The following is a 16,843-nucleotide window of genomic DNA, read 5'->3' as shown; positions in this document are numbered from 1 at the left end:
TACTACTACCACCATTCTCATCTTCTCACCTTTTATATATATATATGCCCATCCATAAATATTTGTATGAACAAATATAAGACATCTTCCTATATTTGGTAATCAAGTCCCACATTTGACCCTATTTCTCCAACTTCATATTTCCGTAATTGGAAAGAGTTTCTAAATTGACCCACCATCTTAATCATCACCATTTTTCATGAATAGAAAGAATTTTGCACATATGATTCTTTTATGCTTCCGTTCAAGTGAATGATACATTCATCCAAGTTTTTGCATGTGAAGACAAGGTATTCGTAGTGCAGCCAAGGATGACTTGCCGGCAACATTCTTAGTTCTTCTTTCTTTTTTTTTTTTTCTTTTTTCTTTCTTTTTGCTCTTCCTTTTCTTTTCCTTCTCAAAACCCATAAAAACCGCACCCTAAGAGGTAAGACGTGGGAACTATTCATGTTAGTGACATATTATGTATAAATCAATATCAATTTATAAGCTAGTCAAATGTCCGCCCGTGTAGAGGTGTAGTGGCAGCGACGGTGGTGGCGGTAATAGCCGCCGGCGGCGGCAATTGTGGTGGCGATGGTGACGGTGACAGTGGTGTGTTTATTAATGTAAAGAGTAATTGATTTAAAAGGGGTATAATGCACATGTTGTAAATTAAGTTCATTTAAACGTATTTCAAGTAAATATTATAGGTGTTTAAAGAGCTTTTGAGGTTCTCAATAACTTAATTGAAAAGAATTGGAAACCATTAGATGTTTGATAATGTAATGTAGAATAGATATATAGGTTTCTGTGGGTTGCTTGATAAAGTTATAATGTACCATGGGCAGATAGACAAATTATATATGTTTATCATTTTTTCTAATCGTTATCTAGTTCACGTGATCAAAAAGAAAACATAAGGTGTATATTATTGGCAAGTCGTCCTTGGCTACATGTCTATCCGGTAATCACATGCTAGAACTATGATGAGTAATTTTTCCAACTTTGAGGATGCCACAATGTTCTTTTTATTGTAAGTCTCTTTGTTCCTTTCATATGTTATTGTCTTTAAGTTTCATTATTAGAAGTCACTTTTCTTTTATTAGTAATTCTAGATTCACAAACTTGTTACAAACTAATTTTTACAAACACAATTTTTACTGATTAAATCATTTCCATGTATTATCTTTTTTTTTATTCGTCCCCTCTTTATAAACACACGATTTTTTTTTTTTTTTTTTTATAATTTTTTTAATTTTACATGTCTTTCACCACTAGATGATTTTGTAGTGGAGTACAATTAAGGTTTTGTCCCATCAATTACGTAAATATATGACCCTTTGTCAACAAAGTTATGTGTCACATATCTTAAAAAGAATTCCAATACAAATACAATAAAAAACTTCACACAATACACATGACTTTTATTTAACTTGTTTGACTTTACCAAGTCAATCTCTGCTTCTTTTAAAACAAACAACCCATTCATAATTCAGAAATTGATGGGAGAAGCATATATCTTATTCCTTTCATAATTTTGTGGATTGAAAGTTTGAAACTTTTTCCAAAAAACCAAAAAAAGATATGGGCTTTCTTGATCTTGAAAAACACTTTGCATTCTATGCAGCATATCACAGCAATTCAACAAATATATGTATACATATGATATTTGTTTGGCCTATTTTTTTCACTGCTGTTCTTCTTTTTAACTTCATACCAGCCCCATTTGATTTCCCATATATTGATATTTCTTTATTTGGGAATGATTTTTCATTGGTTTTTAATTTTGGGTTTTTGTTTAGTTTAATATATGCTGTGTTTTATGTATGTTTTGATTATAAAGTTGGTTCCTTGGCTGCTTTATTGTGTATCTTTTGTTGGATTTCAAGCAGTGTTCTTGCAAGTGTTCTTGGGTTTCAATTGGCTTGGAAGGTAAATTTTTGTTGACTTTTGACTCTTTTTTTGGGATATGATATTGCTTTTTTTTCTTTTTAATTGTATCATTAAAGATTATAGATGCTCAGTTATGTATAAATTTTGAGACTTACATTGGTTATATCAATAAAAGTTAAGATCTTGATGACCATGGAGCTTTGGCCTTAGTAGTATCACTTCTGGTGTAAATGTTTTGTGTGGCCACTGTGATCACAGATTGTTGAACATTGCATGAGGCTTGTCCTTAGGAAGGTTAATTGGGTCCAAAGGACTGGGGGTCGGGTTTCTCTGCCGTTCGAATTCTGTTTACTAGAAAGTAAAGATCTTGATGATGGATTTGATTATTTGAATTGGGCACCTTTTATTTTTATGCATGAGTGGTTTAAGTTTGGATTTGTTTTAGTTTGATTAAGGTACCAAATAATTTAGTTTTTGCACCAATAGATTGGCCCAGCGGTATCCAAATGAATTTAAAGCTCTTCTGAACCATGTGGTTAAGGTTTGAAGTCCAAACTCGGTGTTTCGGGACGTGTGTGTAGAGTATGTGGCATGTGAGTTACCGCAAAAAAAGTTATATCTAATTCGGTATTTCATCTAATTAATGTCATATAGAGTAGTATGTTGTGTTGTTTGACGAATGCAAGTATTTCCCTTTTTACTAAAATCCAATATATGTGACTATTGTCATTGTTACTTGATATTGATATTTATCAACAAATACCTTCATTTTGACATTGTTGATGTAGTCTTTAGATATTTCATGATTATTTTCAGGTTGTTCTTGTTGTGCAACTGGTTTCATGGATCGCACAATTTATAGGACACGGAGTATTTGAGGTTAGGCAGTTCAGTTTCATTATTTTCAAGATCTCCTATGAAAATTTAAACATTCGGTTTAAGGATTTCAAGTTAAAGTTATATATCTGCTCATTGATCCATTAAAAATTTCATTTGCCTTTGTTAAACTTTGTCAAAAATGAACATAAAATACAATGTCCTGTCAAATATTTAGTTTTCAAGGGACATTATGTTCATATTTTTGTGGCAAAAGGTTGATAACCGGTTACCAAACCGGCCCACAATTGGCTGCCTATCCATAATGTAGGGGTCATACCCAAATCACTCAACGGTTGTGGCTGTGGGTGCTCGGGCTTCAACCCATGAGGCCATGACCTTGTGCTATATGTGGCAAAGATGCCCCCACACATTATCGATTGGGCTACACGCCATCGGCATATGTTCATAATTTTACTGCGATAATGTGCATACGCTTCTACTTTCTAACTATGCAATCTTTGCAGGGAAGAGCACCCGCGCTTCTTGACAACATCTTACAAGCATTCTTGATGGCTCCATTCTTTGTTCTGTTTGAGGTAATTTCTACTCAGTCAAGGAGGTGTTTTGATTGGCATTTTGGAACTGATAATCTGATCATTGTGATTTGGAGTTACAGTAATCAGATTTAGTATTTGGATTGTGTTTTTGGTCTCATTATTGAGTCAATTAGTAAAGTTTGGATTTTTGATTTCGTACTGGTTGCAGCAAATCTATTCTTTGAGGGTGGAAAAATATTACCTATATACGCATCCTTTTAACCTCATTTGATAGACTTTTTTTTCATTTCAAAAGATGTTGCGTTTTGTTTTCTTGAAAATGTCATTTGGGTCATTTTATCTGATAATACTTGAGATCATGATACATCAAACACTCAAACAGCTAGTTATTGGAACTTCAAATATCAAAATCACATCCAGATACTAGTTCCTACAACCTGCTTCACTGTAGTTGATAATTTCATTTTGGGTATTCAAAATAACACATTATCATTTTCAAGACCCCTTATATATGAGTATTCCAGAAGTTGAATCGAGCTAGATTTTATCTTACTATGTTTTTCTTAATTCAGGCACTTCAGATCCTTTTCGGGTACGAACCATATCCAGGATTTCATGCACGTGTTACAGCAATTGTTGATGCTGAAACTGAAGATTGGAGGAACAAGAAGGGAAAATTACTGACTTAGTATAATCAAAATGTCATTAAGATCATACGAAAGTGTTTATACTTTAACAGAGCACGAGTAGAATCTTATGATCGTGCTGAAACTTTAATTTTTAGTCCATTTGCCATTGAGAGAACTGTCATCATTCTATACTGCACATCATGTCCTTCCACCAATTCAAACTTATAAAATCTGCACAAAATGGCAAGCGCCATTTTCATTTGCAGGTATGCAGAGTCTTTGCCGAGGCATATTCTTGGGCCAGCCTGTTACAGAAAAAGCATCAATAAAAACTGTGTTTCTACTGTTTATATATTTTTCGGAGAGTTGGCAAAATGGTTGGTTAGGTAATGGGTCGGTGTTTGTAAAGGTTAAAAAAGGGTCTAGTTGGTTTGAAAGAACACGCTTTCTCGAAAAGGCCTTTTTTTTATTTTAAAACTAGTGTGTTGATAATGATGGTGAAAGTTCTATTTAAGAAAGTTATATTGTGCTGAATAACACAGTTTAATTGTTTAAATGAAGTGATTTATAAGGTTTTATGCATCAAAATTGCACTTTGGGTTACTTTCAGTTCTTTTGACCCATTCCCTATTGAGCTCTCTCTTTTATTTTACTTGTCTGGTCCTTTAGAAATAAACATAACCTGAAGTGAGCCACTCATAAGTAAATGAGTGGAAATGGCCAAATTTGGCTTATGTTATTTGTTCCTATTCTTTTACCTGGAATGCAGTAAACTTGAACGGAGATGCGTTTTGGAAGAAACCATCTTTAAGCCATCTTTCAGGCTTAAATTTATTTGCATCAGGACCCCAGTTGTACTCCATTCGTCCCATTGAGTAAGGTACGTATGTCACCATACCTCCTGCTTTTACTTTCGTTCCATCAGGTAAAATATCATCATTCAAGATTCCTTTCGGGTCCTTTATAACATATAAAAAACAATGTAATATTTAGTACTGTCATCAAGTTTTCAACAACTCTTCATATCGTTTCTTTAAATATAATAAAGGGGGTGTTTGAATTAGCGTTTTGAAAGTGATTATGTAATATTAAAATGTCAGAATTGAAGTAAAATGTAGTAGACAGTTTTGATGATGTTTTGCTGTTTGAAGTTGTAATAGTTAGATTTTTTAGGTGCTTGAAAAATGATCATTATATGACGTATTAATATTTAATATGACCATTAGGTACATTTTTTTTTTGTTGTAAAAAAGTAAACATCATGTGAAATTTCAGTGAATACCTCTTAAATTAGGTTGAAAGAGGTCTGAATAGGTAGTTTTATGACTTTATCCTTTTAGAACAGAGTAAAATTTATCTTATATTTTTTGTTCCAGCACGTATGAAATATTCTCTAAAATGAATATATAATATATAGTTAGACAACAGCATCGGCATTATTCGTAGTTATAAAGTTAATTAGGTCATGACAATCAGATAACCACTTTCGATATGCACATAGAGTTAAGACTTACCTGAGGTACAGCAGGATACAGCCGAAGTGTTTCCGTGACGACAGCGTGCAAATAATACAATTTCCCCAGTGAATCATAACTCATAAGTTCAGCAAATTGCTTTGTTCTGAGGTCAAAAGATTCGGGATCTTTTGTTTCTTCACAAGTTTTCAATGTTATATCCTCTTCTTTTGCACAATCTTGCTCAAAAGACTTGAGTTCTGCATACAGTTTCTCTGCAACATGATTGTGAGTCATAATCATGTAAATGGCCCATGAAAGTGTGGTTGCCGTGGTGTCTCTTCCAGCAATCACAAAGTTCAATACAACATCTCTTAGACTCTTGTCGTTGATGTTGTTTTCGGGGTCTCTTCCTAACTCGATAAATCTTGATAGTATATCATGTTTCATCTGATTAATTCATGGAAACAAAAAGTTAGTTGCATCTGGCTAGCTGCTCTATGCTATCATATTCCATGCTTCAATAGTTGTACCCCCGTGTCAAGTAAATTGAGATACTAAAATGAGTGAGTTGCGTAACATGTTAAAACGTGTAGTTTTTGATACGAGTCAAAACTAGTTGGGTCTGGTTGACTTGAAACACTGTTTGTCCAAATCTTTTAAATTTCTGGAAATGATTAATGTGTAAGATATGATAGCAGAAATATATGCTATTGATAATATGTAGACGGGTGAGATTTTCCCTGTTTTGGGTTATCTGGGGATGTTGAGTTTTTTTACCGTTACTTTTGTTACTGAGATTTTATTCAACTCATTTGATATGCTATCTCATATGTTATCTACTAAGCTATTTTCTTTGTTGTTTCACCTGTTGATTATAATAAACCTTAACGGATCTGTTCATAACGTCCTAAATTTCCTTCTCTAAACATGCCCAAAGCTGTGAGTATTGTACTTGTATTTACCTTACTGTTATTAGGAACCTCCCGAGCGTCTTCTATCTCTTTTTTTCTTCTACGGATGACGGAATATGTGAAATCATCAACGATCTTGATGCTTTGGTCCAGAACCGCTTCAGAACCCACCCTTAGAAATTTCTTTATTTTCCATAACGGATCAATGAACCGAAGAGTGACTATAATGTTTGCAGCATCAAACGCTTTGGCAAACTGGTTATCAGGTAAATTAGGAGCTAAGGTCCCTATCTCTACTCCAAATCCTACCTTACATATAGAGTCCAAAGTCATCCTCATAAATAATTCCTATCATAAAAACAGAAGTTGAGAACATAACCAAACAACAGAAAGATCAAACACTTGCATAGAGAACATAAATTTATTTTCTTCTCTCATTAAGGTTTTGTTAAAAGAACAAAAGGAAAAAGGAGAACATGGATGAAAAAAAGTTATCTCTAACCCTGAATCAGATGAAGTGTTTATAAGACTCCCTACTAGAACATGTATTCACTACCGAAAAGGGAACAATATTATGGTCAGAGATTTTCATTGGTACACAGATTACACATATACAGTGTTTGAGAGTTCAGGGTTCAAATACTTGCTCTGTTGCTCATGACTTATGGATGCTCTTTGGACAGTCTCGGATTCAACATAAGAAAAAATGACCAACCCTTAAGACTGGGGAGTATGTGAAATCTTATAGTTCCAAATTTCAAAATTGATAGTGATAGCCATAGTTTATAGGATTAATTACTCAAGATAACAATCTATTTGAGACTACTCATTTTAGGCTTTATTTGCATCAATATATATACAACAACTTCCAAGTTAAGTTAAAACTCAAGATACTTCTCATCTTAGACTATCATTGTGTGTCTTGTTAGTTACCTGAATGTCTAGTTGTTGGTGCTTATCAGCTGCCTGACTTAGAATAGAAGAGAGCTTGAGGCTATACTCTCTAAAAACCACAGTGCTGAAGTCCCTTAAGTTCCTTGAAGCAAACTCAAAACTTGATGTTTTCCTCTGTTTCCTCCAGTTCTCACCATCTGAATTGAAGATGCCATCTCCAAGCAACACTTCCATATACGAATGATAAACGTCACCCTTTCAAATATAAAAAAATGCCAAAAGTTATGTCTATATTAGAAAGGATAAGTTTTTTTTAGCAGTAAGGATCTTGTGTCCATGCTATTGACACAGACATAAAAATGTTATGCCCATATGAGAATTAAAATATTGAAAACAAATGCAATGAGTTGTACTAATATGAGTAAAGACCTTTGGGTAGTTTGCAAAGTTAGTTTTAAGAACATGTTCTACGTTAGCCGGATCAGCTATGTAAGTGTAAGTAGTGAAGGGCATTGGAACCACTACAGTTCTTGACTTCGATAGGTAGTTGACTAGCCAATCATGCATCCGGTCATAGTTCATTAGTTGCTCAATTGCGGCTCCAACAAGCGGCCAAGTTTTTGGGCCTTTGTTGGTTCGTTGGCTCCATCGATGAAGGAAGATCCAGGTAAAGACTGAACATGCCAAGATCAAGATTGTTTCCATTTTTTGAGGTCAAAGTAATTGAAATTGTAAGGTTATTTTTTTCCCTTCTATTCTAATTTGATGCAGCATAGGAGAAAGATATTATAAGATCAAATTGGGGTAAAAAGATTATAAGATTATAGAAGTTGTTGTAATGTGGTTTACTAAATAGCTAAACAATTTTCAACAATCTTTGTGTGCCAGTTAGATATATTAATTAAAAATGGTTCATAATCTTGGAGACTTTAACCTAAATAGCTCCAAAGTTTCTAAATAGTTGTAGTACAATTACGGGTTGTAATGGATCATATATAAGTAAAATGAATTTATAAATTTGTATCCATATTTATATCCATTTATTCCGTCTTAGTCCATATCCATTGAAAAGTGATGAATAGGCACTTATCGGGTTTCATTACAACTTTTACATTAGAAATTAAGCTTCAAAACTTTTAAGTTTAAATCAAATAGAAAAATATACGGTTTACAAAGTATTCCAATAAAGCGATGGAAGAATATTTTTAGGCACAAACCATGTATACATGCATAACGTTACAGATACAAGTCAATTATGCCATGTCAAATGATTGAAGTATAAGACCAACTAAACAACACTTTTCATATATGCTTATAATACATATCTATATATGTCGTTATTGTATTATTTATAGTTGCTTAATAACACAATACGTTAAGGGTTCTCATAAATTTAAGATCCTCATTTCTTGCAAGGCCAAATGTTTTTTTTTTCTAACGTTAAATAGAATCTGGAAACAGCCTTTTCACTTTAGGTTGGGGTAAGGTTGGCTGCATCTCAACCTTAGCCATACAACGTACGTTGTAGTAGACGGTGTTGACACCCAAAACCTGTAAAATACTGCATTGGATGTTACTTACCTTTATGATATTATTTTATTTACATGTGTTATGCATTTTGAAGATGTACAAATCAACAGTAGTAATAGTAATAGACAATACAATAATTATTAAGAGTATCAATTGATCTGGGCTTGTAGATACTCAAATTATGACCAGAATATATCATAATAAATGAAAACTGAGAAAGAAAACCGGATCTTTTATGAAGGAGGGTAATTGCCTCTTCTGACTTTGTTGACAGCTGACTTGCTGCTATGTTTGCCGCGAACTGTGGTGTAGTCATATATCAAAGTCTCATACCAAATATTGATTTCATTTCATAAATTTTTTGACTTACTATATCTCATTACATTTAGATTTGTGTCATAGAAATAGGTAGCAATATATAAAAGTGTAGTTAAGAAGTCATGTAGTTTTATTTTTCTCTTTCACGTTTTTCAATTCATAAATAGATAAATCACAAAACTATAACATATTCACGGCCATCGCAATGTGCGAATAATATACTAGTAATTTATGTATGTTAAACTAATTAAAGGTGATATTTTTTTCGCTTGTAGATAGATATAATTGGAACACTTTTTTACAAGTTTTAATCCAAAATGCCAAGGGTTCGTAATAATGTCAGTACTTATTACAAGTCGTATATTTTGGTGGATCTGCCAATCATATAAATGCTGATTACGGAAATGAAAAATTAACTAGAGTACTTTTACTTGTGTTCTAAAAAAAAAACGTAAATTAGAGCACTTTTAATTTGCTGAGAAAATTGTGGTACATGTGCTAAAAACAAAAACTCTTCTTCTCTTCGATCATCTATACTCCATTAATAAGCAAACTACCTCACCCCCTTTTAACACCTCTACCTTTAAAATGTCTTTTATGCCCTCCTAATTTACACTACCCTATTTTTTCTCCATCACGCTCATTACACACACATACGTTCATCCGATTTCCGATTTTCTCTCCCTCCCCCCTTCTCTGATTTTCTCCCCCCATAAACACCATCCACCACCGCCCCAAATACCACCATCCACTGCCGCAATCCACCTTCTATGTACGCTATCCCCCGTAAACACCATCCACCACCGCCCAAAAAACCACCATCAAACCACCATCCACTGCCGCCGGCTTATTTTTTTTCTTTTTCATCGCCGCCGCCCCACAAACCACCATCAAACCACCGACGTCTTTTTCTTATTCCCCGCTGCATCGCGCGGGTACAACGTTAGTTGGTATATGGTCATATTGAGTGCTAATTTTTCTTTTTTAATATGAAAAATTTACATCTCAGGAAAGTCATTTTAACAAACTCTGTTTATTTATTTAAGAGTAGTCAGCATTTTATTCATATTAAGATTTGAATTCAAGGCCGGAAGGTATTAAGTCTTCCAAATATCAATGCATTTATTGAGTGCTAACTAATTAAGTAAAATGTAAATTTACAAAGAAAACAATACTTATGGTCACTTGTTCAAATTATAATTTTTGTCGGCTTTAATGAAATTAAATTAAGTATTCCCATTGCTAAGGCACTTGACAAATCCCATATCCATGAGTGATCCTATTAGGGTTATATGTTGAAATTCTCACTAGATGGCACAAATTGTTTTGAGGCCATAACACATCAAATGTTATGAGACTTTAATTTGGACTTTATTAGAAAGTAGTATTTGAATGGATATGACCTCAAAAGAAACTTTCATGCATTCTTTAAAATGCACGATGGAAGGAATGTTACACCATGTAATTATTTGCATTTGATGATCCTTTTGTTTTAGTGTTATATTTTGTTACTAATATATATTACTCGTAATGTATATGTAATGAGACTGATGCCGTTCAGAAAAAAAAAAAAAAAAAAAAAAGGGAAAGTTAGTTTGAATAGAAAGATTGGTAGAATATATATTATTGATACTTAAACTTTACAAGAAATCAAGTTCTCAGTACACCATCACCATAAAACAAGAATTAGAAAAAATATATAATGTTACCTTCTACTTTTTATTTTTTTAATATGCTAAAAAATACATTATAACTCAAACCGCACGACCGATGATTACAATCTTTAGACGATAGATGACGAGGTATTATCCAATTTATCAAGAATTTGGATCCAGTAATCATTGGTATCTTCGAAATCATTGCTTGGGTTACCTAATAAAGGCCGTGTAAGTGCTTCCATCATATAACCACCTTTTATTAATATTAACTTTTGCTATGTTCATTGTTGATATGTTCATTGCTGATTGGGATATTCTAAATTATAGTAAAAAGTTATAATGACCTTGACTTTTGGATTAAAATCAAAAATTAAGATTCAAAAATATTTTTTTTAATATTGTCCATTGATTTTAATCCAATGGTGCACACCAACTTCAACTATAAAGTTCATTTTAACTTTAAAGGATCCCAATCCGTTCATTGCTATAAATTTTATCGTCATTTATGAAAATTATTTTACATAATTTAATTCGTTACATATAAACTAAAGTATTTGTTTCTTTTTACTCATTCTTAATTAGTTAATAAATCCTGATAACCTTCCCCATTTTAACAAAACTTGCAACAAATTAACAGAAGGGAATTCCCTCAAGTTATTTCTTCAACTTGACTCAAGTTGGGAAGATCTTGACCCTTGATTGAAAATCAAGGGACAAGATTCAAAGATTTTGAATCTTGTCCCTTAATTTTCATTTTTGAATCTTGTCCTTTGATTTTCAATCAAGGGTCAAGATTACTCTAACATGATTGTCATGTTAGAGTAACTTGAGAAAATCTTCTCCCCAAATTAACACACGTGATGTAAAAAGACACCACCAAAAGCCCTGCACACGAACAAATATTTATTCCAATAATGCAATTGTATTGGTCCTACACTCCTACCCATCTTTCCCTTGTCTCAATCGCCACTTGCAAATTGGACATTTTGATTATAATGAAAATTTTGATGTTGTGATCATAAATACATAATTTTTTGGGAAGTAATATTAGTACCACAATAATTGGTTTATTTACCACATATATGATTTACTGACTTGTACAGTGTGTTATAAAAGTTGTATTGTTTGGTAAAATAATCAATCTGTGGTATTAATATCACTTCCCTAATTCTTGAGCTCGTGTTTTCACATAATAATTTGTTGAAAGGTGAATTTCGCTTGAAATTTCGTATCGCGATTCGACAGCGAGAGGTCTAGCATACGTTGTCTTAACCGGGTCCGCGCTAGAGAGTTTTCTCGAAGTAGAAATGCATATTTCAAATACCCAATGGGGATAAAACCCCCTACTAATCCGCCCGAATGCACGACGATTAATAGGGGTAAACCCTGCCTCCTCAGACTTGAACCTATGTATACCCAAGTCAAGGCCTCATAGGTAGGACTACCTATATCTCAAAGTTGATGGAATGAGGATTTGAACCTGAGACCTATAGATCACCAGGGGAACTCCAAGTCATTACACCAACTCATCATTAATTTCACATAATAATAATGCTGCGGCGAGCCGACGATGATGGCGGTGTGATGGCGGTGACGGATAGTGATGGGGTGACGACATCAATTGGGGTAGGTAAAGGTATTTGATTTAAAATGGGTTAGTAGAGATATTTTATAATATAATAGACTAATAGTGTAATTTAATATTTAAGGTTAATGGTGATTTAATTCATAAAGATATTTTGGTCAATTCACATGTCTCATTTTTTCTTAATTTGGGATAAAGTTTTTATATAGTAATATTAAGGTATATCTTGGTTATATGATATTAAAAACCAATTAAGAAATGGAAAAACCGTATGTTTAATAGTGTAATATGTTAAGTTATATTACATGCATATATATATGTTTCTCTCTCCAAGCTAGCATGATGATTTTAATGGAAGTGCCCACTTCCCCTAGATTAATTACTAGATACGTACTATACCTACTCCCTAGTATGATATACATATATAATTAAGCATTTGATCATTTGAGTTGACATTCTCAAGCAATAGTTCGTCCATCTCAGCCTACAACTCTTTCCACATCTGTGTAACCCTATATATACACACACACATATATATATAAAATATATATCATGTACATGTTACGTACATAAATGAGTTCATATATAACTCAAATGATCAAATGCTTAATTATATACGTATATTTGTACGTACAGGCTTTAAGAGGCAATGTGCTCCAACTTCCATGTCCAAATTTTTCGACAAAAGCAACTAGCTTTCGATCTTCGTCGGATGTCCATGGCCCTTTCTTTAACCCCATTATGTCAAAACTATTATAGAATGAATTGATCGATGTATTATTATTGATGCAACGAGGTCTTTAAATAGCCAATTACAACTTGTTAAGCCTAAAGATTTTTATGATCTATTAAATAAATATAAGATAAATATAAATATATATCTAATAACATATATTAAGTAACTTTTTTAATACGTTCCAGCAAGATGGCGGATCCACCAATAACGCCCAGCTTGGATCTAAACTTGATAAATGGGCCTCTGGCAAGAGGTTTTGAGACAGAAAAAGTCCAGGGGATGTGGGAATGACTTCAATGCCAAGAAAGTGGTGAAGCATTCTGAGATCTTTGACAGAGAAGCGAGCGGAAAGGGAATGGACAAAATGGTCAATGAAGGAAGAGTCATTTCCAGTAACAAGTATGTCATCAACATAGACAAGGAAATAGATGAGTTTGGAGTCACGGTTGTATATGAAAAGTAAGGCATCGGAACGAGATTTGGTGAAACCAAAACCAAGTAAAAAGGAGGTGAGTTCAAGATACCAAGCGCGTGGTGCCTGTTTTAATCCATATATGGATTTACGCAGACGACAGACATGAATAGGAAATTGCTCATTGACGTAACCCGGTGGTTGTTGCATGTATACCGTTTCGTGTAGTATACCATGCAAGAAGGCATTATTGACATCAAGCTGTCGAAGAGACCAATTATGAGAAAGTGCAATAGACAGGACTAGACGAATGGTAGTGGGTTTGGTGACCGGGCTAAAGGTGTCAAAATAATCTTTCCCATATTGTTGGAGAAAACCTTTGCAACCAGACGAGCTTTGTAGTTATCAATGGATCCGTCGGGTTTGCGTTTAATTCGAACAATCCACTTGTAGCCAATAGGTTTGTGAGAAGAAGATGGAGTAAGTTCCCAAATGCCATTAGCAATGAGTGCATTGTACTCGGCATCCATGGCTTGACGCCATAAAGGATCTTGAACAACTTGTGAGATTGTACACGGCTCAAGTGAGGGTGGGAGTGGATGAGTTGTAGTTGAGTTTACGAAAGATTCATTGTAATAGTCGGTATTTGGTTTGCTGGTATTAGAAGATGTAACAGGTTCTGTACTAGTAGATGTTGACTCGGTGTTAGGGATAAGGACTGGGGCAGTAGGAACCGGTAATGATGTACTAGTTTCAGAAGAGGGAGGGAGGTTAGCTGGGGTTGATGAGGCGGGAGTAAACGGATTCGTTACAACTGTAGGAATGTTAAGGATAGGGCTAGGCATTTGGCTAGATAAGTTGGATGATGGATGTGTGCTTGTGAGTAAAGGTAAACATGTTGGAAGACGATTATTGGTTAAGTGATGGAAGGGAAATTTGTGTTCAATAAACTGAACATGACGAGGGTGATATAGACGGCTTGTGGTAGGATCAAGGCATTTATAGGCCGATTTGGAGTTGGAGTAGCCTAGAAAAACACACCTAATAGATCGAGGTACCAGTTTAGAGTGGGCATAAGGTTTGAGCCACAGGTAACACTCACACCCAAAAGGATTGAGTTTGGTGTATGACGGAGTGGTGCCATAAAGGGCATGAAAGGGGGTGTTAGAACAAAGAACAGGAGTTGGTAAACGGTTGATCAGATAAACAGTCCTTAGAAAAGCATGTGGGCAAAAATGAGTATGGATGCCAGAATAGTGCAGAAGGGCAAGACCGGTCTCAACCACATGACGATGACGGCGTTCAGCCGTTTCATTTTGTTCGGGCGTATGAGGGGGGTGATAAAGTGAGAAATTCCAAGAGATTGGAGTATCTGTGTGAGAGCGATGTATTCGCCTCCATTATCAGAAAAGATGGATACAAGAGGATGTTGGAAATATTTTTCCACCAAAGCTTTGAATTGTGGGAAGAGAACTGATACATCAGACTTATGTTTGAGTGGGTAGAGCCATACAAATTTGGTGTGATAGTCGACGAAGATAACATAATATGAGAAACCATCTATTGATTTTGTAATTGGCCCCCAAACATCAGTATACACAAGTTGTAAAGGCCGCGTGGTATAAAACGAAGTGTTATTAAATGGAAGTTTATGACTTTTACTTAATGAGCAAGAAGTATAATGAAAAGTAAAGCGGTTAACATGAACTTTAAGACCTAACTTGCGAATAATAGAAGTTAATACAAAAATAGATGGGTGCCCTAATTTATGATGAAGCTCTAGAGGAGATGTGGTAGTGGTTGCATTGACTTGAACAAGTGGTGATCGAGGAAGAGTGTAGACATCATTGTGGTTGGTTCCTTGCATTATAGGCTCCCTCGTACGAAGATCCTTAACAAGAAAATGAAAGGGAAAGAATTCAACAGAGACAGAGTTAGTACGACAAAGTTTAGCAACAGAGATAAGATTACATTTCAAAAACGGAGAACACAAGACAGATTCAAGAGTAAGAGGTCTTAAGGAGTTGGTTAAAACAGTGTTGCCAGAGTGAGTGATTTTGAGAGTAGTATCATTACCAAGGACAATTTCGTCTAGGACACCATGGTCACTAAGTTAATGTAGACTCGAACTATCTCCAGAGAAGTGATTTGTGGCTGTAGAATCCATAATCCATGGTGAGATTGGTTGCTAATGTTGATGCATCGTGTTATTGGCCATAGAGTTTGCAATCATGATCTAGTTGTCCCTAAAAAAACGAGCAAGTGTTATGCATTCTATTGTATCATGACCTGCAAGGCGAAAATAGTTATAGTATAAGGGTTGACGGGAGTTCCTTGTACAATTGCCATTCTGCGGTTGGCGATTCTGAGAGTTGTTGAATGGACGCTGTTATGGGTGATATTTCAGGTGTCAATATCCTGAAGGTCCAAGATCTTGACATCCCAGGATCTTAACATAGAAGAATATTCTGATTATTTGTTAATAATTTGCTAACGTTATGTTTTAAATATTATTATCATTTCCACATGAGATAAGCATGCAGGTTCCTAAATATTCGATATAAAGCTAAGGAAAATATCTCAAAGATAAAGGATTTCACACATGGGATTAATCTTCAACACACAAAGAGGACTAGGTCTACCAAGATAATCGGACTTCAAGTTGATTTCAGCATGAGGAGAATATCTTCAACGTTCACTTGACTGGTCAAGATATGTTCCAACTTTCACTTATGAAGACCCAGAAGATCCCTACAAACTCGGATAGTTAGTTAAGATCTTAGGTCTATATAAACAAAGGAGGTTGATCGATTTAGGCATCGTATCTTTATCATATTAACTGCATACTACACATTTGTATTCACACACACTGCTATCATTTTCTTTACACTTAGATACATCGATCAACCGAATTCCACCTTTTGTAAACATTTGACAATCAATAATAAGAGAACAAAGGCATGGACGATTGTTTTCTCTCAAGGTTTTTATGCCGACAATCCTAAAGGATTAATGGTTTTTCCTCGTCAACACAATCGGTTGGATCTTTTCATCACAGCTGCCAAGCAGCGTGCTGAGAAGCATTTTATCTTCACGAAACCATATAGTGTAGTCAGGGTTGGTAGTTGGTTGTTGTGGAGAACCATCTTTATCTTTGTTTTTATCAGTGATATTGGTAATGATTCGAGATGGAGCCGGGTGAGAGCCATCAAGGAATTTGTATAAATCTAGACCAATTAAAATAGAGACAACCTGTTTACGCCATACCGGTAAGTTTGTGGCAGTAAGTTTAATGGGGAAGTGGGAGGTAGCTTTAGTTTGAGAATATTAGGGGAGTGGGATGTTCCAGCTATATGGAAGAGCTAAACAATAATAATAATAATAATAATAATAATAATAATAACAACAACAACAACAACAACAACAACAACAACAACAATAATAATAATAATAATAATAATA

At 34.5% G+C, this 16,843-nt stretch overlaps 2 protein-coding genes across 3 annotated transcripts; one reads left to right on the top strand and one right to left on the bottom strand.

Annotated features, from left to right (window-relative positions):
• Positions 1-94: 94 nt before the first annotated feature.
• Positions 95-4,236, top strand: LOC122596422 (2-hydroxy-palmitic acid dioxygenase MPO1-like). Of its 2 annotated transcripts, XM_043768997.1 has the most exons (5): positions 95-1,015; positions 1,875-1,914; positions 2,692-2,754; positions 3,219-3,290; positions 3,824-4,236. In XM_043768997.1, exons 1-5 carry the CDS (start codon positions 966-968, stop codon positions 3,938-3,940), a joined length of 342 nt encoding a protein of 113 aa, XP_043624932.1. In that variant the 5' UTR covers positions 95-965; the 3' UTR covers positions 3,941-4,236. The 2 variants fall into 2 exon arrangements, with proteins under 2 accessions (XP_043624932.1, XP_043624931.1); XM_043768996.1 differs by lacking the exon at positions 95-1,015 and having other exon boundaries at positions 1,499-1,914.
• LOC122596424 (cytochrome P450 704B1) lies at positions 3,958-7,847 on the bottom strand. The gene is given in 6 exon segments (XM_043768998.1): positions 3,958-4,185; positions 4,639-4,839; positions 5,395-5,819; positions 6,290-6,596; positions 7,182-7,397; positions 7,572-7,847. Coding segments are annotated over 6 exon segments (1,605 nt in total). The 3' UTR covers positions 3,958-4,005.
• Positions 7,848-16,843: the final 8,996 nt, after the last annotated feature.

Source organism: Erigeron canadensis, chromosome 4 (genome assembly GCF_010389155.1).
Source record: "Erigeron canadensis isolate Cc75 chromosome 4, C_canadensis_v1, whole genome shotgun sequence".
Taxonomy (NCBI): domain Eukaryota; kingdom Viridiplantae; phylum Streptophyta; class Magnoliopsida; order Asterales; family Asteraceae; genus Erigeron; species Erigeron canadensis.
This window is presented reverse-complemented; position numbering and strand designations above follow the sequence as displayed.